The 21,892-nt window shown below is 39.4% G+C and overlaps 1 protein-coding gene across 1 annotated transcript in view; it reads left to right on the top strand.

Moving 5' to 3' along the window:
- The window catches only part of ADCY2 (adenylate cyclase 2), a 211,455-nt gene that overhangs the window by 55,280 nt on the left and 134,283 nt on the right, over positions 1 to 21,892 (top strand). The window contains exon 3 of the mRNA XM_082285044.1: positions 11,302 to 11,463. Coding sequence (XP_082141170.1) covers positions 11,302 to 11,463 — 162 coding nt within the window. The remainder of the gene's footprint in view (positions 1 to 11,301; positions 11,464 to 21,892) is intronic.

Here is a 21,892-nt window from a genome sequence, read left to right as displayed (position 1 = left end):
AATTTGGATTGAAATTAAATCCCTGTAAGAGAATTAACAGCTTTGATCTATACAATGAATCTAGTAGGGATTAGTGTTCCCAAAAAAGGGAGTTTGAAAAATGTGGCAGTGGAAAATAAACGTACGAATACCTTCTCCCTCATTCTGTTTTGCTTGGGAGAGCGTTATGAGTAAAATATATGGAATTTTTGCGTGTCAAAACTGGAGAAGAGACGATGATTTTTATTGCCATAATCATTACTAGATTTGGTACACATATCCATTCCTACATTGATGTTCAACTTTTGCATCCTGCACCTGTGCCTTTTGCCCTATGGAAAGGGCACATCTGGAGTGAAATGGGAAAGGAAACCTGGACTGCCTCTTTCCCTACTTCCTTCCTAAGGAAGAAGCATCCAGGTTGCTAGCACTGTTGGTCCCCAGTGTTCATGTAAAGGCTGTCACCTTAGTGGCTATCAAAATCTGACTACTTTCTGAAGTTAGAAATCACTTTGGAGGCTTCAAAAGTTGAGGGGAAGACAGTGTTGAGTAATAGATGCTGGGACAAGTTCTCATGCACAAAGATTTATTGGCAGGGTTTATAGCTGATGGCATGTGTTGACTCTAATGGTGAAGGAAGAGAAACAAAATAGGAAAGATCCAGAAAAGTGAGAAGACAAACTCTTCCCAGTGGCCAGCTGGGAGGGGAAGCATCAGGGCCACCCCAGATCAGCATCCTTTCCTGTGTGTCCCGTCTAGTGCAGCATGTAGCTCTCTCCCTGTGATACTTAACCCTGTAGTGACTATGTGGTTCTCTTCAGGAGCTGTTTAGGCTCCTGGATGATTGCTGCTGCATGGGATGCTGGCAGTGCTCATTGGGACACGCTGATGTCAGCGGCTGCTGAGATCCTGGGATGCTTTTTATTGGGTCCCCTAATATAAATCAAACCCCACAGCTGAAGAGGGGGAAAAGGGTGGGGGGGAAAGAGGTGAAACCTAAGCCAGTGGCAATCATTTTCCATGCAGCCCAGCACAGCAACGCTGTTTGGGTTGGCATTTCAGGCCCATGGCCCTAACAGCCAATGTTGCAAGCAGGAAGCTCTGAGCAATGGGAAAAGGCTGAGGTCCTAAAGGCACTGTGCAAGAACCAGAGTGGTAATTTCATCCTGTATTAAAGTCTTTGGGAAAGTTTTAGCAGGCGATTTGAAAATCTTCGGGAAAGACAGATGTCACAGGGAAATAACACAGATTTTTGAGTAAGTGGTACAAAACTTGTTTTAGCCTCATGAAAAATGCTGTGATTTTTTTTCTTCCTTTTTTTTCCCCCCTCACAGTTTAGTTTCTTTGAACATGATTTTGTCCCCTCTTTTGATGCATAAACTTCTAGGCATGTTGTTTCTATGATTAATAAAATTTCCCAAGGAGGTGTTATGTCCTATTTTGTCAGCTCTCCTAAAGAAGAAATCTGTTTCCTTCCTTTCCCATTAACATTATGCTACTACCACTGTACACAGTCACAGTATTTCATGACAGTCATTAACAGTCTCCTTTTCTTGGCAATGCCTTGTGTTTCTTTTCTGTTTTGCCTAAAAATATATGTTTAGAATAAACCATAATTTGCAAAAAAAAATCTTTTCAGGTTATCAGGTTTCTGTAAGCAGAGTCATATCAATTTACCATGTCTTTCTTTTGCAGCAGTTTCTGGCTTGCGCTGCTATATGAGACCATTGATTTGTGCAAAGGAACTCCCAAGTTTCTTTGTTCAGGCACTTCACTCATCTGATTTTTTCCACCAGATATATGGCAACCATGACCCTTTATCACTGTCTGGTTATTTTCCCTTCATTCTGACACCTGTCACAGCAAATGTCAGCTCACCAGGGTGTGTTGCCCTTTCCTGACACTTGAGTATCTCAAGGAGAGGAGGGCTTCTGATATGTAAAGAAAATGGCTACTCAGTGTTACCATCTGTGTGCTCCTGCTTCAGTTCCTTCTTTATTTTCAAGCACTGCTCCTGGTGGGTTCTCTGACAATCACGAACACAGATTTCCAGGGCTACTCAATGTGTTGTTAAGGCTACTCTGATGGCTGCAATGTTCCTGTGGGTCAGTATGTCAGAGGCATGGGTCTGTCAGGGCTTATACTTCCTCGGGGTTTTAGGTGGTACTGGACCTGGTTGTGTGATCATGCCCTGGGCTGCATTAAGAAAAGCTACCCACTTCCTAATGGTCAAGGGAGGTGATCCTTTTCCACTCCTTGGCACTGGTGACATCAAATCTGAAGTGCTGGGTCCAGTCCTGGACTCACTCCCCAGCACACAAGCAACACAGTTTTAAGGGAGTGAGTCCAGTGGAGAGCCCCAAAGATGACTGAGGGACTGGAACATCTTTCATTTGAAGACAGGATGAGAGACCTGGGGCTGTTCAGCGTAGAGAAGAGAATGCTGAGGGAGATGTTACCAACATAGTTTCTTTCACCTTTGAATTTTTTTTACGATGGGGGGAGAAGTGCATGAACTATTCAAGAAATGTGCACGTCATGGATTCATACAATGCCATCACGATGCTTGATTCTCTATTCTTTTCCTAATAATTGCTGTCCTTTCATTTGCCTTTTCAGCCCCTGCTGTCATTCTTTTTTTAAAGAGCTATTCACAGCGAGTCTTGTATCTTTATCAGAGGATGTAGAAAGTAAGGTAAAGCCCACTTCTGGAAGTGTTCGGTTAAAGTTCCGTTCTCCATTCCTATTTTACATTTATTGTGTTGGATTTCATCTGCTATGGCCCAGTCACAGCAGCGTGAATCACTTCTGCAACTTTTCCCATGTTTTGCTGTTCTTGAATACCCTGAACAATATTAAAACCACATCAATCATTGCCACATCACTCTTCCTCTTCTTTTTTATTAAACACTTTGGAAGATATTGAATAAATTCTTTGAGTCCTCTGTGTAAAATTGACCATTTATTTTCTGCTTTCACTTCCTACTTTTACCTTTTACCAATCTCATTTTACCTCAGTTCTCTGGAACTAACTTGGTGTTTAGGAAGTATGGAAAATAAACATACATAATAATGAACTCTTATAAGATGCTTGAGCATGTTTTATTGGACCTGCTGTTCCAAAATGTCTCAACATTAGTATCTGTGGCTTTATATACTTGTGAGCTAATATTTTAGAACATGAAACTGTACCACAATTATTGTTTAGCACTATGTAAACATATCCTTTAGCTTTTCCCTTGGTAGAGAACAGGCATTTTTATTTGATGGTTCTGCTTTTCTTTTGTTGGAATTAACAGTTTTACTTTCTCTTATAATAGTTGGTAAAATTGACTGTTAGCCCTCTTTTATATCTAAGCTGTAGAAAAAACTCCTTGGATCTCCTGAAATGTGGTATATTCTTCTTCTGTCATATTAGTGCATTTGATTTTTAATTTTAATTAATTGTTGTCATAGCTGCTGTTTTCTGTGTATGTGTGAGCATGCATGCCTTAACATGGATTTTCATGTCCTTTCTAACTAGATTAGGTTTTAAAGTAGTTTATGTTTTAGTTGTGTATGTCTTGTCATAGAAACTTTGAAAATATTTTCAATGTATGTTCTTATTTGACTCCCTTCAAATTTGAGGTATGGTGCTTGAGTGTTATAAAATTACCTCCTTAATAGTCCATGTGAAATTGCAGTTTATTGCTTTGGATTTGAGTCTGTTTACATATACTGTCTAATCATTTTGATCTTTTCACTTTTAAAATGTGTTAATTTAATTGCAGTTTAGACTTGTATGGTATTGTTCTGAATAGGATGCAGCATGGTCTTAGCCGGAAAGTCTTACATTTGGTTTTACTTTTATGGTGGCATAGAAAGACAAGGCTTTGGTTTTAATAACATGCTCTAATGCCTTTCTCACTGTCCTTAGATTTAAAAAAAAAAAATATTATGATTGCTTGAAAGAGGGTATCAACTGTCCATTTTAGAGAAAGTGCTTGCTGTGATGATCAGGAATTATTGCTGCAATTGTGGGTTTCTGATTTTAATATTTAACACAGGAAAACACAGGAGGGGAAAATAACAAGGATGAACAATGAATTCGCTATCTCTGATGGTTTTCACTTGTCTCATCACTGAAAAAAACAAAGGCATGGCTTATTGTCATCTGGTGCAGTTAAGAGTCTCAAATCAATGCAAACAGATGCCATTGTTGGGTTAGATGGTGCGTTATGAAGTTGTCCTTCCGCTTGCAGGGATTCAGCAGTGGTGCAGCACAACATATCTGACTTGTTGACTACTTAGACTATAATGTGGTTGAAACAAGGGTGGAAAGATACAGTGGAAGGAGGAGAATTAAGTGAGGAGGAGAATGATGGTAAAAACAGGTGTTAGGAGGTAAACTAAGAGTGTGTTCAGGAATAATCTCAAATCTACTAGAGATGACGGTAGCTCGGTCTCCTGTTTCTGTAGCAGGAAGGACCAAAAATTGTTATGAATTGGTGAGTCACTGCTGATGTTCCTTGGGTCACTCCTTCAAAATCTCATGTCTCTGTTACTGATCCCATTCAGTGAAAGAAAAGGTTCTGTGACACAGAAAGCAATCACACAGTAGACAGCAAGCAATCAGTTTATATCTTGATTATTTGAAATACGAATTTTCTTTCCTTTTCTGGAGTCTTTCATCTTATTGTCACATTAATATGTGACTTTAGGAGCACATCTGAAGGTCTCTTTTAGTAAAATTATTTTAAAATATCCATTTTAGTGCAATCAACTTGCTTTTATTCTGTCCCATTTTGCTAATGGTTGTTGTTAATTTTTTGGCAGAGGCTGTAATGACTGTTTCCTGATGACATTTAAGCCGAGAGCTGTGCACAAAATAAAGGGATTATTAGTTTGAGAGTTCTCTATGATCAAGAACAGGGCCTGATTTACAGAGTTGTTTACTACTTCTATGACAACTATAGGAAAAAAACCCTTTATATTTGGTGAAAACAGTGAAGTAATAATTTATTGTGGACATAATTTTGTGGCATGAATCACAAACAAATCTTCCTTGTTGACTTTATTCTTGAGGTTTATGGCATACCAGGCACTTGAGAAACATTGGTTTTGTACAAATCAGTATTTAGCTTCTTGTATGTTTCATCCTGTTGTTGCTCAAAGTTCGTCTCTCCCAGTTCCCTTGTAACTTGGGAATGGTTCTACAGGGCTTTCTATTCATAGTCTCACTGGGCTTTCAGTTCTTTCTCTGAATTACCTTGCTTTATTTTAAAGTCAGGGAGGATACTGTATCATAACTACTGTATCTTTTCCTCTGAAGCCCTTTTGACTCTTAGCACTAGAACACAAGAACTTCCGGCAGGGTAAGGCCATAGTCCATCCAGCACAGTAATGGGTCTCCAAGAATTGCAAAAGAAGCTGCTTCTGAAAGGCAACACACCAAATTGATCACTTTGTGTGGTCAGTTTCCTTCCTACCTTGCCCAGCCTCTGCATGTGTGTTAGTGACATCAGAGGGTACATCTCCCTGCCCTATTTTTGATTGTTGGTTTATGGATAAGGTGTCCATGAATTTTTTTAATATCTTTGTGATCCTGATAGTGTATTACAACTTACTGTGTCAGAAAGTTCAAGAAGGACATTATCCACTAGGTAAAGGTGTGCTTCCTTTTCACCTTTTTTCAACCAACCTTTTAGTTTCATTGAGTGCCCTTTCTTCTGCTGTTTCAGGATTTGGTGAACACTTCCAGCTTCACCTATCCAATGTTTTCATAATTTAAGCCTTTTTATAGATGACTCAGAACAGAAGCTGATTTTAGTACTCAGTGAATTTTTTTGTTTTATGTGGGTAGCTTGTTTTGTTCTTTTTTACATTGCCCAGCTTTTAGAAGTTTAAGGGCTGGAATTCAGAAGTACAATGTCAAAGAGCTTTACATATTTGCAACCTTTACTCTGCCAACATAAAGTTTTAATATACACTTTATAGCTTGTATAAATTTACCCTTCTGATGCCATAAAACATATATGGTATTAAACCATGAACATAGTATTTGTAACTATTTGTCAAGATTAGTAGGTTGTACCAAATGTTATGAAAGCTAGCTGTTTCTTTAGAAAAGCTAGAGTGTCTTCTGTGCAGTTAGGTATACAGACAGCATTTGAAATAGGTGGCTGGAATCTAAGTGTCTTTGCAAGGGAAAATTCTTCAATTGGCTGATGACTTTTTACTCCTGTTACACAGCAAGGGGGAAACTAATCTTGAAAAACCTCTGCATGTGATCCTGTAGTGGGCTGACCAGTTAGTTTGAGTTTTTGTAGTCTTTACAGTTTAATTATGATTACCCAGTGAAAAGCCAGGACTGTTTCAGTTGTCGCAAAGAACTACAGATATTTTATTAGCTGTAGCCTCATTACTGCTGGCTGTGTCCAAAGCACTGCTTTCCCCTTACTCATACTGAAATGGTACATTTAGATTTGCAGGCCAGCTTCAGTGCCAACGTATTGGACTCCTCAAGGGGAAATTCTGGTCAGAGTAACATTAGCTTGAGTGAGTTTTACACATGCCAAGCCAGTTTTGATCAACCATCTTAACACAGTTTAAAAAAATGGCTGTCTAGGTGACAAATTGTGAGTCATTGTTGGAACATTATTTGTATAAAATGAATGATTAGTATCTTTTTTACAGTTGTGCTCAGTGCCAAAGCAACATCCCCTGTGATATCCTGTGCTGGGAAAGACAATTTTAATGTGTAAAATATGTTAAAGTTTCTACTGCACATACTCATTACATTCAACACAACCCCACTCAGGAGTAGAAACTGGTGACACAAGGGAGACAAAGTTTCTGAGAATAGGCTGTGTCCACAAAACCCAGCATGGATTGATTAATGGCTCGGGTCCACTGTAGTTTGTGCCATCACAGTCCAAACTACTGACATTTCCAATAGCAATGTCTGTGAAACACCAAATATTATCACCTTCATACCAGTTCTCCTAGGTCACAGCCAACAGTACAGATTAAAGGCTGTAGTAGCCAATATACATCTAGAGGTGCTGGGACAAAACTGCCAACATGAAAAATGCTCAGAATGTGTTTAATTTAAGAAGGATCTAATTCTCTATTTTGTGCAGCCCGAATCTTTCCATTTTGCATGATGCACGAAGATGTTTACTCATCGTTTTATGTTGTGTTCTGTGACAAGAATGAGTTTTTGTGAGGGTTCATGATCATCACTGATGTCCCACACCATGGTGTCATTGTACCATTTGGTGTCTAGCTCTCTCCAGTGGCTTCACTACAGCAATCTGTGAAATACTACAGCAAATAGTGAAAGCAGCTGCACAAAATCTGCAGAAAAAATTGTCTGTTACATACCCATCTAGGCAGCTACACTAGGGCAGTGCATCGTCCTTTAAATCCCTGTGGAAAAGAACTGCTCACATAATAGATGACAATGTGGCCCTACTGAAGTATGGGAGAAGAAATACAGAGAGCAGTAAACCCATTCAGAGTTTGCTAAGCTCAGACAGTCAAGAGTGATGGGCCAGAGTCCTGGATACCCCTCAATCAAAGCAGGAAAGCCACATACTTCTGTGTAAGATGTTACAAGAGTGTTAACCAAAAGTGAATGCTGCATGCTGTGATGCCCACCATCAATGCCCAAGCACTTCAATCTCCAAGGTATGGATAACATGAACTCATGGATAAAGTATCTGAGAATCAAACTCCTAAAGCAATATAAGTTCAGATCAGGACAAAAAGTGTGTTTCAGCTAGGCAGTTGTAGTGATGACTCACATGAAAGTCTGCTTCCAATGTAACAGCGACAGGCCTTATGGTTATGGTACAGTTTGGTGGAACGGGCTACTTTTAATAGTGTCAAAAATAGTGCACTGTAAATTAATGCTGTTGTTTACTGACAGGAACACACACCGAGTGCAGGCATGCTGTGATCATTAGCATTAGCAAGTCTTGCAATGAGATAGTGGGGTCTTTCAGAGCTTGGCATCACTGCTTTTTAATGTTAGTATCAGCAATATTCTGCCAGTTCTTACCAAATGATAATGGAAAGGGCCATTCATGATAAAGATCTTGACTGACCATTCTGCAGACTGTGACTCAGACTAAGAAGCCCGTTCCTCTTTCTACCTGCTCAAAAGCCTTTGTGTATTAACTTCTACCTTATTAAACTTAAATACACCAGCATTTTGAAATATGTTGAAGGTCCCAAGTCTTACATACTATGTATGTCTGTGATCAAGATGAAGGGTAGAAGCATCTTATTTCAGGCTACGTGGGGAAAACACTTTTGAGCCATCGTGAAGTAAAAAAGCAACCTCTGGGATAAAAGGAGCTCTCTTGAGTCGTTAGACTCCTACTAGAGATAGGAGAAAAACAAGTGTGGCCAAGAATTAAAGAGCAATTGACAGGTGGCATTTCCTATATGTAATTTGGAGGAGAGTTTCTGTCTTAGCATGACTGATAGATGTCCTGCTCTGCAACAGCATTCTCATACCAAATTTCAAGACTGCAAATATATGCAAATATAAGAATTGACGGGTCGATTTTTTTTAATCAAGTGTTCTTTAACACAGTTCCTATGCAACCCAGCCTATTTGAACATGTAGTGTCAAGAGGGGTTGAACCTCCTAAAAGTGTTCCCTGTTTGTAGTTGCTGAATGTTGAAATTATCCATTTATTTTGGGCAAGGAAAGCAGTGAGGTAACTTATAGAACAGACGTTTACAGATATACAAGGAATGTGGAGCTGATACAGCTGATATCACTAAAAGCATTGCAAAATGTCAAAATCTTGTTCACATGCTTAGTAGTCTGTTTTATGTCAAAGTTGAAAAGCAACAGCATCATATTCTGTCTTACATCCACTAATGAGTTTTGAAGAGTACTTAGCTTGTATCTCACAAATTGAGTGAATCCTTTAGTTTGGCTATAAAGTCAGATATCAAAAAATAGGCAAGTTATATTTTTTTTGAGACAAGCCAGTTAAAGAAGAATGTATTTTTATTTTCTAATAATAAAATTTTCACAAATATGTGAATGCCACATAGGCAATGAGAAAGCTAGACTTGGAAACAACAAAAACTTGTTTTCATGAAAAATCACTGAGAATGGGGGCATTTGAAATTGTTCTTCCAGGACTTGGATATGGGGTTCTTCTTCAAACTATTTTTTAATAATAAAATCACAGAATGGTTTGGGTTGGAGGAAACTTAAAGATCATCTGGTTCTAAACCCTCTGCCATGGGCAGGGCCACCTTCCACTACACCAGGTTGCTCAGGGCCCCATTCAGCCTGGTCTTTAGCTGGAAACGTTTTAGGCAGCTGGTCTTACATGCTAGTAGGGTATTTTGCCTTTCACATCTGTTTATCTTATGCTGATATTAGAGGACCTTTCACATCCCTTGTTTCTGCCTAACTCATTATTTAGGTTTTCCCCTATACCGATGCCTGCCATCATGACAGAATACGTGATTGCTTAACATGATTTGTTCTCAGCAAAATCACATTAGCTGTTAGCTATGTTTTTCTTAACTTTCAGGACTGTTGGTTATGAATTGCTGTGTATGCATTATTATTGTCTGTTACTGCTATAGGAATTAAAGTGAACCTGATGAATTTTACCCCTTTTCTCAGCTTTTCAGAGGCATGCTCTGTTTCTCTTTTCTAGCCGGCCAGAGCTTTCTACATCTTTCCCAAGTTTTAAGACTATCAGTTTGTTCTGGCAGTATCACAGCTGATCTTTCCTCAGCCCAGGACAGTTTTAAAACATCATAGTGGCATAACCCTTCTCTTACCTAGACCGAGTTTGTACACCCTTTTTTTACTGTTGGTTTTACTGACATCTGACCACCATGGAAACTTTTAGGGAGGACTGAAACCAACCAGGTGTCAAACACTTTTTCTTGTGCTCTCTGTTGATAGATTTGAAGAGTATAGAGGCAAAGCAAAAGCTTTGCCTTTTTCTTGCTGAATTCTCTTATTATCCATCCTTTCCTTTGTATTTCTCTTTCATTTCATGCCTTTGAACTATTTGAGTCTTGAGCATATGAGAGAGCTGGTAGCGTTGAAAAGGGTGTGAGAGATCAGGAAGGAGCTGGATTGATCTTAATGGAGGGATTGGAGAAAGATGAATGGATAAAAGAAGTGGAGAAGTCTTTTCCATCCAGTTCTGTCTCCATGATGGAAAAGAATGCCTGCGCTGTACTGTAGGTGCACATGCCTTCGGGTTCAGTTTTGACTATGTAATTATCACATGAAGATGTGAAGAACACAGACTGACACCAAGGGAAGTGAGCAGCAAATTACTCTTGCTCATACCTGCCTGGGAGCTTTCTGAGTTCTATACTGTGTGTATACAACTGCTGGATGGTGAATAGGCTTTCAAGTCAACTCAAACTGATGGAAAGCCTTACATGCAGATACAAGCTGACACATTTTCAGAATCACCTACTTACCTATGCATGCAAAACCTGTGTCCCAAATCTAGTTACATTTTCTCAAATGTGTTGTGGGGTGTGGAACATAAGCATACCATCAAATATATATTTTCTATGGATAGTGAAGGAATCCCTTTTCCTGTTATGGGTTGGGCTGTGCATTTGTTCCATAAGGTTTGTTCGGACACTAGTACCCTTTAAAAGAGGCTGACAGGAAAGTCTGCATATGGACTGTGATTTTCTGAAGCTGTTTTCCATGACTAAATAAATGTATTACCTTAAAATGTACTGGTTTTATGAAATTTGACATAGGTTGTGCAGATACACATGAAATACGACCTTGTTAAACCAAAACGGTTGGCTGAACTTGGGCTTTTTTTTTTTTTTTTTTTTTTTGCCTAATGTCATATAAATTAAATTGTGAACTTTTAGCATATCACGATGTAAAAAATCTCTCTGTATTCAAATTAAGGCTCTGTGAGGAGTTTGACAGATTATTTTGTAAAGCAGGTCACAATCAGAATTGATCAGTCCTGGGTTCTCCCTTTATTTGTAAACAGAATATTAATAAAAATAAAAATTTGAAAGTATAAATTTGAAGTTATATTTGAAAAGTTTGGAGTATTCTGTATCTGAAACCATGATTTAGTTTCTTGAAACTGCACTTCTTAAGCCTAATATACTGTAAATTTTCCAAGACACTTAAAAAATCAATTCTGTCTACATAATTTTCTTCAGCAGTTAGCAATGACTTTCTTGTGAAAAACTGGGGTGTAACTTCATGCTGAAGCCAGTTCAAAATTAAATGCTATTTTTTAAAATGTTATTCTGAAGTGAATTTGACATGCTTCTTTTTTGTCTTTCTGTCTTGCACAGGTATCATTTTTCTTGTTCATCATTTTTGTGGTGTACACCATGCTGCCCTTCAACATGAGGGATGCTATAGTTGCCAGCGTCCTGACCTCTGCATCTCACACGATTGTGCTGAGCGTGTGTCTGTCAGGTTCAGCTGTTGTAAAGGAGCACTTGGTTTGGCAGGTAGGTGCTTTGTGGAGTTAATGATTAACTGTGCATTGAATAGCCTGGTAAATGAGCCAGGAGTGCCTTAGTGGGTGCTTGGGAGTATAAACTTACTTCTGTCTTGATTTCTGAATTGCTAATTCACAGGTAATTTGCTTTCTAATAATGAGGGTGTCAGTAATGTTATGTCTTCCTAAATTACACACGAAAAGTGGTGGAATCTACAGCCACATAGCACTTACCAATGTAAAAACTTATATTGGTTGAAAAAATATGTGATGCAGCTGTCCTGTGGTAGATGCATTACCCCTCTGGTTTGTAAACCACATTGTTCATCTCCTCACCTCGTTAGGGCCTTGCTTTCAAGACCAAGGATTTTTTCCAGGCATCAAAATGTTATCTTTGAGATTGTTCCTTTGAATGCGCTCAAGTCTGCGGGGTTAAAGATCTGCTGGGGAGACACTGCCCTCTACAAGCTTGCTGTAGGTCTTGTCCTCCTTCTGTAGTTCTCAGCCATTTATAGGAATTTTACAGCCTCGCCCTGATTGGTCCCAATGATTGAAGGAGACTGGCTGGCTCCAGACTCCATGACATTTTGGGAACCCATCTGTGTTTGCAGTTGTGTCTTGGATTGTAACTCAACTCTGACAATCTACCACATGACATACTGCAGATTATTACTTTATAAAAATCCAAATATTAATTGTTTTTCCTTACTGTTTTACAGAAGATCTTTTAAATGGTGAATTATTACAGTTTTAGTTGTAGTACTGTGATGAGCCCAGCTGTCATTGATAGAAATCTGTATTTTTTAAGGAAAACATAAGATTTCATTCTGAAAAACAAATACATGGGTTTGGTTTTTTAGTATAGTTATGCCATGTTAAGGAAACGGAATTATTTTAACTTTTGCATCAAAATGATACTGAACCTTTAAAGTGAACACATTTTTATCAACATACTACTTGAACAGGAAAGACATCGTACTATTTATTGTGAATAGCATTAAGAACAAAGCAAATAATAGTTTCTACTTACCTTTTAAAACACTGTGTCTCAAAGGATAATTGCAGCGATTTTACAAATGTCTTGCCTTGTAACTTGTTGTTCAGGAAAATACATTTTATTTCCAGCTGTGACTGCAAAATTGTGTTCTATGGAATATTGAAATTGAAGTCTGGTAAACAAAATATGTTCTAAGATGTAATTCTCTGTATAAGTTTTAAATGATGAGCAAGGTAGGTTTGCTTTTCTCTTGCTGATTTGGATTAGTTGAGTGTTTTTTTGTGGAGGTTGTGAAGTTAAGCTGTATGTTAAGCAAGAACTGTGGTCACCTGGAGTTAATATAGTATTTAAATAATTCAGTAATACAGTTATTGATATTTGTAGTGGAATAAACCAGGGAAAATATTACTCTTTGGTTTTTGTCAACCTATGGCTTTTATTGTCGGCACAGATGCACGGCTAAAGCAGTATTAATGATTGCCACTCCTTCTCTAAAACAGTTTTGGGTTAAAGTTGCTGCTTGCAAAAATTATTTATTTTTCCTGCCTGTCTTTCTAGATCATCAACATTTGGTATATCTAAAACAATACTTTCAGAAGCTACTGTATTTTTAGACACATCACATCTACAGAATCAAAAGAAATCATGGTCTGTGAGGCACAATTACTGTCTTTCATCTCTCCTGTAAATTTCTGTTTCATTCAGAAAGAATGGCAGTCTTTCTGCAATGTGTAAATAGTTAAAGAGTGCTTCATTTCCGGGTTGTTACTAGTTTTCCATTGTGTCTTTGTAAAACATGTTAAGTGTTACGAATAGCGTGGCAGTTACTGGAAGTACTGAGTGCACTGCATTCTTGCAAATTTGTGGAAAGGACTAGATGATGCTCCCTCATTTCCTTTCATTTGCCCTCTGTACATTCTTAGATTACTATTGTTTATACTTTGGAGTGTAAGCAAAACAATGTTTGTTCTGTGCTCTTTGCTTTTGAAAATCAAGACCACAAATAAGGGCTTAGACTAGAGATACCAACTGCACTAAAAAGAGAAATAACATTTGTCAATTGTATACCTTAAGCTGATATAGGATATTATAATATATATATATCTTGTATATGTAGCAAACATTCTTCTGTATAGAATACCTGCATCTCCTTTATAATTACTTCCTGTGTTTTGAGACTTCCATTGTACCTTCTCTGAGCTTTCTCTTGGCTCAACAAACATTCTTTCAGTCTCACTTCTTATGCCAGGTTCTCCTGCCTTATAATGGTTTTGATAGGCCTCTGCTGGACCCTCTTCAATTTTTCAGCATCTTTCAGTGACTGATTGGCATCCCATAGCATTTTAAAAGTTAATCATACCTCCAGTCTGTGAGTAGAGAAAAATCAATGTTCCAAAGCATTTGCTCATTTTGAAATTTGGCAGAGCATATCTGACTGGTTTTGTATTCCTTTGTTATCCTCTGAAAGATTTTATACCAAAAAAGTGGCTTCTCTAAAGCCAAAAAGCTTAGGATGCTCTTGATTATCCAGTGTCAGTTGCAGTTAAAGATACTGAGATAAAAGCCTCTTGTTGGGATAAGGAATCCTTCAACAGACTGTCTGCTGCTTACATGAACTAGTCTCTGTTTGACCTACATGTCGTTCAGGCGAGGGAATCCACCTTTAAAAATGGAGAATGATGGAGATGTGCTTCCACAAGCCTTCATATTTTTTCCACGGCTGTTGAGCATCAATGTTAGAATTCTGTTCATCTTTCGTAGTAGGAATTTGTCTAGCCTTGTCATCCAGCTTCTGGATCTCATTTTTTTGGCCGGTAGGCTGACAGACCCAACAGGATCCAATTTCTGTTTCTCCCATGAGAGTGCTTCTAGACTATCATGAATTTGCCTCATAACCTTTTTGTCAGTAAAATAAATGAGTTGCCTGCTTTTGCACTAGCTAAGCCTTTCATCATTTTCACAGTTGTTCTTTGAGTCCTCACTTGTGCTTCATCAACATCTTTCTTGCAGCGTGGGCATTTGCCTTAGAGGAGCGTGCCAGGAGCAGCTGCAGCTGTGCCAAATGCTAATAGGGGCCAGGCCTACAAAGGGGTCAGTGTGCTGCCCTGCTCAGCACCGAGACACAGCCTCTACAGTGAAACACCCAGCACACTCTCCCTGTGCACTTCTGTGGGGAATTTAGTGCACAGCTGTGGGATCTCTGACGGGAAGGGGGAAAAAGAGTCCTGTGTTCCAGCCTCAGTTCATGAAAAAAATAACCGTGTATGTATGTTTTGGGGCTTTTTTCTGTTGAAAATTTTAATCCTAACCTTTACTAGGCACACATTCTGGAATCTGGGACTCTGCCTCCTCTTTCCAGGTGAGAATCCTACTGCCAAGCAGAGGATGTTCTCTGTGCTTCAGGACTGCTCTAATAGAACAAGACTAATTCTGGTGTTCAGGCATTTGGCTCAGAAGGCTTTCACGACTTTAACATCCCTTTCAGTTATTTCTGGAATGGAAAATATTTAACTGCCGCCTCTTGCTATAAACACATAACCTGTTTTTTCCCAAAACAGAACAGATTCTAATCAAATACTTGTGGTTTTGCTGCTCTATTATCAACTAGTCAACTAATGGCTTGATACTATCATTAGAGGTAATTTTGTTCTTAATCTGTTGAAAAAAAGAGGTAACCAAAATAATTAAACATCCTATAAGCTTCCATTTTTCTTTTTCCCTATGATTTATATGAGGAGTGCAATTTTTTTGCTTTAGTCTTTTAGTTTTACTGTCTCAGCAAGCAATTTTGTTGCTCTTGCAATCATTTTTCATGAGCTGTGGCTAAGTGTTTTCCAAACCTTGGCTAAATCACTTAAAAACTCTTTTTTTTTTTTTTTTTTTAAGTAGTGTTCTTTACCTTAGAGATTTGTTTTGGTGGCTTCTTTCAGCTCTGTAAAAGGGGTCACCTTTAGAGGCACAAAACTACAGCTAGGCAGAATGCATGTGTGCATACATACAATTTTATATCAGCTTTGGATTCTGTTCAGGAATGCATACAGCAAAAGGAAATAATTTGTAACCACTTTTATGAAAGTCTTTGTGTGTGTGATCTCATAACCTGGATAATTCTTAATATTTATTTTCAGGAATGTTTGATTTGCGAAATTCCAAGGCTACATGCACAAGATCTTGTGCATTTTCCATCAGTTAAGCTGAGGTCTGCTCTTACAAAATTAAAAATCAATAGCTATGGCCTATTCAGGAAAAAAAACAAATAAACCAAACAACAGTGAATTGAAAAAGGGAATGTGGCTCTATTAAAAAAAAAAATAAATTAGCCATCTTCATCACTACACATCTTGAAACAAGTTATACCAAAAGCTCATAATCAGAAATGTAGCAGGTTTTTCCAAGATGGACAACACGTCATCTGTAATATATATTTAGAGGTTCTAATCCCCGTGCAGTATGTCATGCAAAAGACATATACCTTTTGTTTAGAACACTGATTTAAACTCATCTGTTAACTGAATAACTTTAATAGGTGATGATATTTACAAAAAACTGTTTTATGTAATAGAGTGGCACAGCAGAAAAATAAAAATAAAAAGCATCAGTATTCATTGACTTATAAAAGAAGAAAATGTACAGCTCTAGGGCTCAGAAATCGAGTAGGAATTGGTTTATGCTGTTATCACACAGTGCAAGAAAAAATCATGTTTATTAAAAAAGTCTGGGAAAAAAGCCCATGTCTTTAAGTACATCCAGTGCTGTACAACCCCTGAGGCTGTAAAGCTGCACAGTGAAAGTTTAAAGCACATAGGAACTTCATTCAGTCTGAATGTCTAAAAGCTGTTACTGTGGGCTGAATTTATCCGTTTTTCTTGAATACCTTTTTTTGAAGGAGATGGGGAAGAAGGGTTATTCATGAAGGTAATGCAGCTTAAACAACTCCTGCTTCCTGCTGCTTAGTTTCACGGGGTGAATTGCTGTTGTTCCTGCTGCAGGTGTGGAGGGCAGTGACCGCCATGGAAGGAGGGGAGGCTCTATTCCTTGTAGCAGCAGCTGCAGCTGTCCTGTACTTTGTGCCTTGTTCCCTTTGCTCTCTCCAACAGTCTGGCTCAGCACATTGTGCAGCAGCTGGGAGCCACTTTGAGAGAGGAAGGCTCTGTCCTGCACAGCACAGTGAAGCAGGCATATTTTTTATTATTCCATCTTTTCTTTGCTCTTGATTTTATGCTTAATCCAGGCAGATATTGAAATGCCATTTGCTGTGGGGTTTTACCTAATTTTCAAAATCAGCAGATGTACTTTGGGTTTCACTCATTCTTTAAGTCAATCTGTACAGTTTGGATGTGCTTATGAAGAGGCCACTTGCCTACAAGATCATAGATATGTAGGAGAACGTATAATTGCATTTCAGAGTGTTTAAGCATAAACACGGACAATGTGGACGTCTTCCAAAAAGCTCCTGAGGCTTTAAAGGGAAGACCTGTAATACTTAATGTGATAGAAGATTCAGCAAAGTCCTAGAACTGTTATTGTGAAATGAAATTATGTGTGCAGGTGGCCATGTGGGTTTTCAAAAGCACCATTTACCTGCAGCCCAAAATCAGCATCTAAGAAATGCATGGAAAATAGATCTGGTGAGATGTGTAGGAAATCCTCAAAGCACAGAAGATAACTAATAAATGCCTCCTTTTTTTTAAATCATGGAAATATCTCCAGGAGTTATCAAATAACTCCAGTTAGCATTGATTCTTAAGCTTTACTGAAAGGATCAGATTGACATTTGTGTCAGCTTCATTTAAGTTAATATTTTTATCAGCAGTGAATATTTGTTTATCACTTTCATGCTACTTTAGCTTACATTACTTATTTTAACAATGACAATTTCATTCAGCAACTTTAATTTTCCAAAATATAAATTAATACATTGAACAAGACCCCAATCCTTCAGTATATCCCTGAAATTATAAAATGTCTATGTCAGAATGCTCAGTCTTGAGGCTACTATACTTCCAAAATGGTAAAAAAATTAAAACAGGTGTTTGGAAATTCCAGTACTTCTAGGCTGGAGCAGCAACTAAACTGTCACCCATACAGCATACCTTTTGCAAGGGAGTTGTATTCCATATCCTTTTAAGGATGACTTTAATGTAAATAAGTTACCAGGAAAAGGTTAAACCCATGAATTCAGAATTTTGTAATACTGCCTGTTCAGATAATTTTTCTTGGGTAAAGAATCTTAGTTACTTCATCTGAGTTAATTTTGCTGATTCCCTTCCATTTTCACAGACTTTGGCCAGCCTTTTCAGTTACATAGTACTTTTACAGATCGGTATTTTTTTGTCAAATTTATTGTGAATTAATTCTTATCTTATTCCAGCTGGAACATTAAATTCTGTGAATGATACTCACTCTAGACATGATGCTTTGCCATTTTATGTACTCAGTTACCGTCTAAGTCTACATGTTATTTTTAAGAATTCAGTACAAGAAAAATGCCTTTCACTACCAATATGTGAGTACATTTCCCCATCCTGTCAGCTGCTTTTGGTGCAGTATAAAATATGGATCAGGAACACAAACACCTGTTGTTGTGTAGAGAAGATTCTGGTGAGTCGGAATCCACCTTGCAATGGTTCAAGACCTGTAATGATCCAGTTTTAAGGTTCTTAGAAATGCCTCTGCCTGAATTAAGGTGCAAACGAGACCATACACCAGTGACAATAGTAAGGGTTTTATCTGATGGTAAATATGAGAGAGAGAGAGAAAGAAGTAGAAAGAGTGACAGGGTCAGAATAAGGAAAATATCACCACTCCGTGGATCCCAGCGATGTTCGTTGATCCTCTCCAGCTGCTCTCTCGGTGGTGAAGGTCCCCCAGAAGGCACAGAGTCCCATGGGTGTACATGCTCAGGCTGGGTGGGCATGTCCAGCCATGTCCCCCTGGGGTGGGGGTCAGTCTCTCACAGCAGACTCTGGGTCTGTTGCACCACGTGCAGCCCTGTGGGGCCAAGCCTCTCATGGGAATGTCCCTTGGATGTGCCCTGTGGGGCTGGGGGTTCCACAGCTGGGCCAGTTTGTGTAATCAGAGGATGGGTGTTTATTGCCTCTCACCAGAGGCTGCACCAGGCACCCAAAACCTCCTCCTCCCCCCTCAGCTGTGGGGAATCTGTGTAAACCTGGCTTGTGTGAGCTGTGCTCTCCCCTCACCCCAAACTCAGCCAGGGATAGTTGCAGCTGGTGGCTTTGGCCTTTTGTGGATGCAAACCTTTCCCTCAGCCTGAGGTGATTAACAATGCATTTCCCTTTATCTAATCAACAGTTTGACTTTCAGTTCCAAGTTCTTCAAGGAGGTTTCTGTGGCTGCAGCTTCTTTAAAACTTCATCTCAATGTTTGAGGCATGAACTATTTCAGTCTCTGACAAGACTCTATCTATTTTAGATGCCTGCATTAGGATGTGATCTTTCTATTTGTCCTCTAAGCCCCTGCCATCCAACAGTGCTAAGCTGCTGGTCAAGTAGAAGTCATTCCTCTTCCAGTCATCTTCCAAAATTTGCACTCCTGTGCATTCATGGCATTGTGTGCTCATGCAGGTCCCTGGATAGCCCTTGTTTCCCTCAGCACACTTCTGCCATGTGTTTCAGTAAAATGCTGGCTGCAGAACTGCCTTGACTACGGCCTCCAAGTGCCCATCTTGTAGGTGCTGTGTGTGATGGAATCGGTTAATGCTCCCAAATACGCATGTGGAGGCCAGAAGCAAAGGAGGTAAACTTCTGCACATGTTTTTGGGTTTTTTTTTCTTAGCAGCTACAGCTATGCTGCTGGTAAAAGGGAAGCTGTGCTCTGGCCCTGGAGCTGGTAGCACAGCCCAGCTTTTGTTTACCTGTCTAAACTCCCACCCCTTTTCCCTTCCCCAAACACGGCAGTCAGGTGTCAGCTTCTTCCAAAACATTCCTGACGTATTCTATCCTCTAAGACATGTCAAGGCTCTGGGAAAATACTACTTTGCCCAGATCAAAATGGGGCTAGTGAGCAGGGTAACAGCTATACAGAAATTATGCTCATGCAATTAAAAACTGCCTTCCACTCTCGTTTACCAGCAGAGACCCAGCTGGAGGACATAATCTGCAAACCTTGAAGTAAACTTGGATTTGGTGCTGGGTGGTTTGGATATGATTTAGTGGGTTAGGGGTTACAGTGGCTGTGCTGGCTGGATGGTTGGACTGGATGATCTTGTAGGTGTCTTCCAGCCCTGATGAATCTATGATTCTGTGCATCCATGAATTCCTAATTCTTCACAGGAATTGCACCTTTGGTAATTGTACTGCATATTCTTTCCCCTCTCAAGGTGTATGTGTTCTTGCATACCCAGTGAGTGGCATCATTATTTGTTCTCTCTGAGAAGGACTCATGTCTCTCCTGTGCCTCTCTCTAATTATGTGTAATAAATCATGTTTATCTGCCATCAGTTTAGAACTGGTTCTGAGTATACTAAAGGCTGTATGCTGCATATTTGCTGCAAAGGTCACCTGCCTGGACTCTGCTAGCTCTTACCTGTTTCTGAGTGGGGCAGTATTAGTTACAACTTTGATTGCAGCAGTCTGCAAACAGCATAGGATGTGGTTTATCAGACATAAAGTTATGTTCATGAATATATTTGCAGTTTAATTTTCTTTGTTCCTTTGAGGATGTATTTTCTCACAGATGTGTGGCAGTCTATCAGTTCAGAAGCCACAAGAACCCAGGTCTGAAGTAATCAAGCTGTCTCTGCATCAGGCTAGCTCAGGTCCAGGGGCCTTGAGAGTTCAGGCTGTGTGAAAGCACTTACGCTGCTCTGGAAACACAAAACTGTGCAGAGATCTGTCTGAATCTGAACCTTAGGCCAGCTTCCGTGTCTTTGGATATACAATAGCACAGTTAATCCACAGCCCTCTAGTCTGTTTCAACAAATAATTAAGACTTACCAGTGTTGAAATAGTGTAGGTCTGCAGAAGATTCAACTGCTTATGGGTGCTCAGAACTAAGGCTGATAGGCCATCATTGACTGAAGCCTCAGTCAGGACAGGAAACAAACACTTGAGCAAAATCACCCTAAAGGATCCCAGCAGATGTTTGTTCTCGATGCTGAAGAAGGGAACTGGTGCCCTCCACACCCTTATCAATTCTTATCTATCTGACCCAGAGAAATTTTTCTCTCTTCTAAGCAAGAATAGTTGGTTTCATTGATCCTGTAAGCAGGATGACTTCCATGCATGCAAAATACTAACTATTCCAGATCCCAGTGCCTGTTGTTCAAACAGTTCTTGCCACTATGCGCTGCTACAGAAGAGGATGAAAAGAAGGACTTGAAAGTTCATTGGGTCACTATTAAACTGGGGGAAATGATTTCAACATTAATGAATGCAAATGAGTACGTCAAATTCTGAAGCATGTGATTCTGAGTTCTTCAACACAGACACACTTTTGTGCTTTAGAAGCCAAAACTGACTTTTGCTCCAAAGAGATAAATCAAGTTTTGCTCTGAAGAAATTTGTTCATTTAAAAGATTTCTAGTGGCCACCTTAGAACAATCTTCTTTGTCTTGAATGCTGTCTCACTCTGTATGGTAGTTCAGCAGCATCTCTGTCACAGCAACAGTTGTTCAAACCACAGCAGGATTGTCTGTCCTATTTACTAGTGTTATTTGCTACACTTTACCCCTAAACATGTAGAGATGAGATCCTGCCCAAATGATTTTCAGACAGAAAAAGTCTGTGTCCTGATGAGCATTTACTCACATACGTACTTTTAGTTAAACTGTTGGGATTATTCAAGGAGGTTTGCAACAGCTTGTGTGAGAGAGCTTCACACTCTGAATGCAAATATGAGGTGTGTGATTATCCTGTTTCCTCTAGTATGTAGGTGATGAGATGGAGTTTTAGCTTCTAATGGAAGTCTGCTGGGGTTTTGCTGACTGTGTCTGAATGCTGGCTGATGCTGACTTCCATGTACACACAGACATGCATCCTGCTTGGCCTGTGGAGTGAATCATTAAAATTTGGCCTGTGGAAAGAGCAGCCCATGGTGACAAGAAGCAGTGCTCCCAGGTGGTCTGTCTGCTCCAGCCGACTCACACAGGCCAGTGGGCAGGAGCAGAGAGAGGAGATGGTGTTCCCCCTGTGTGACACCTGAAGAGGCTGTTGCTGTACTGATGGTGTCCTCAGGGTCTAGCAGAGCAGTGGAGTGGTGGCATTCCAACCCCAGTTCTTTTGCCCTAACAGACTATTTAGATCCACTCATTTACCATGTTTAATTTATTTCATAACATCAAATACAGTCAGGTTGGTTAAGATCCTTAGGGCTTGTCTTGCCCCCCTTTCCCTCTCCCCCCTTCTTTTTTAATAAAATAAGCATAGGATAACAATTCAAAAGTCTTGAAAGTGCAGAAATGGCCACAATTTATAAAAAAGAA

Source organism: Coloeus monedula (genome assembly GCF_965178545.1).
Source record: "Coloeus monedula genome assembly, chromosome: 1".
NCBI classification, from domain to species: Eukaryota; Metazoa; Chordata; class Aves; order Passeriformes; family Corvidae; genus Coloeus; species Coloeus monedula.
The sequence above is the reverse complement of the archived record's forward strand: the minus strand, read 5'-3'. Positions and strand labels throughout refer to the sequence as shown.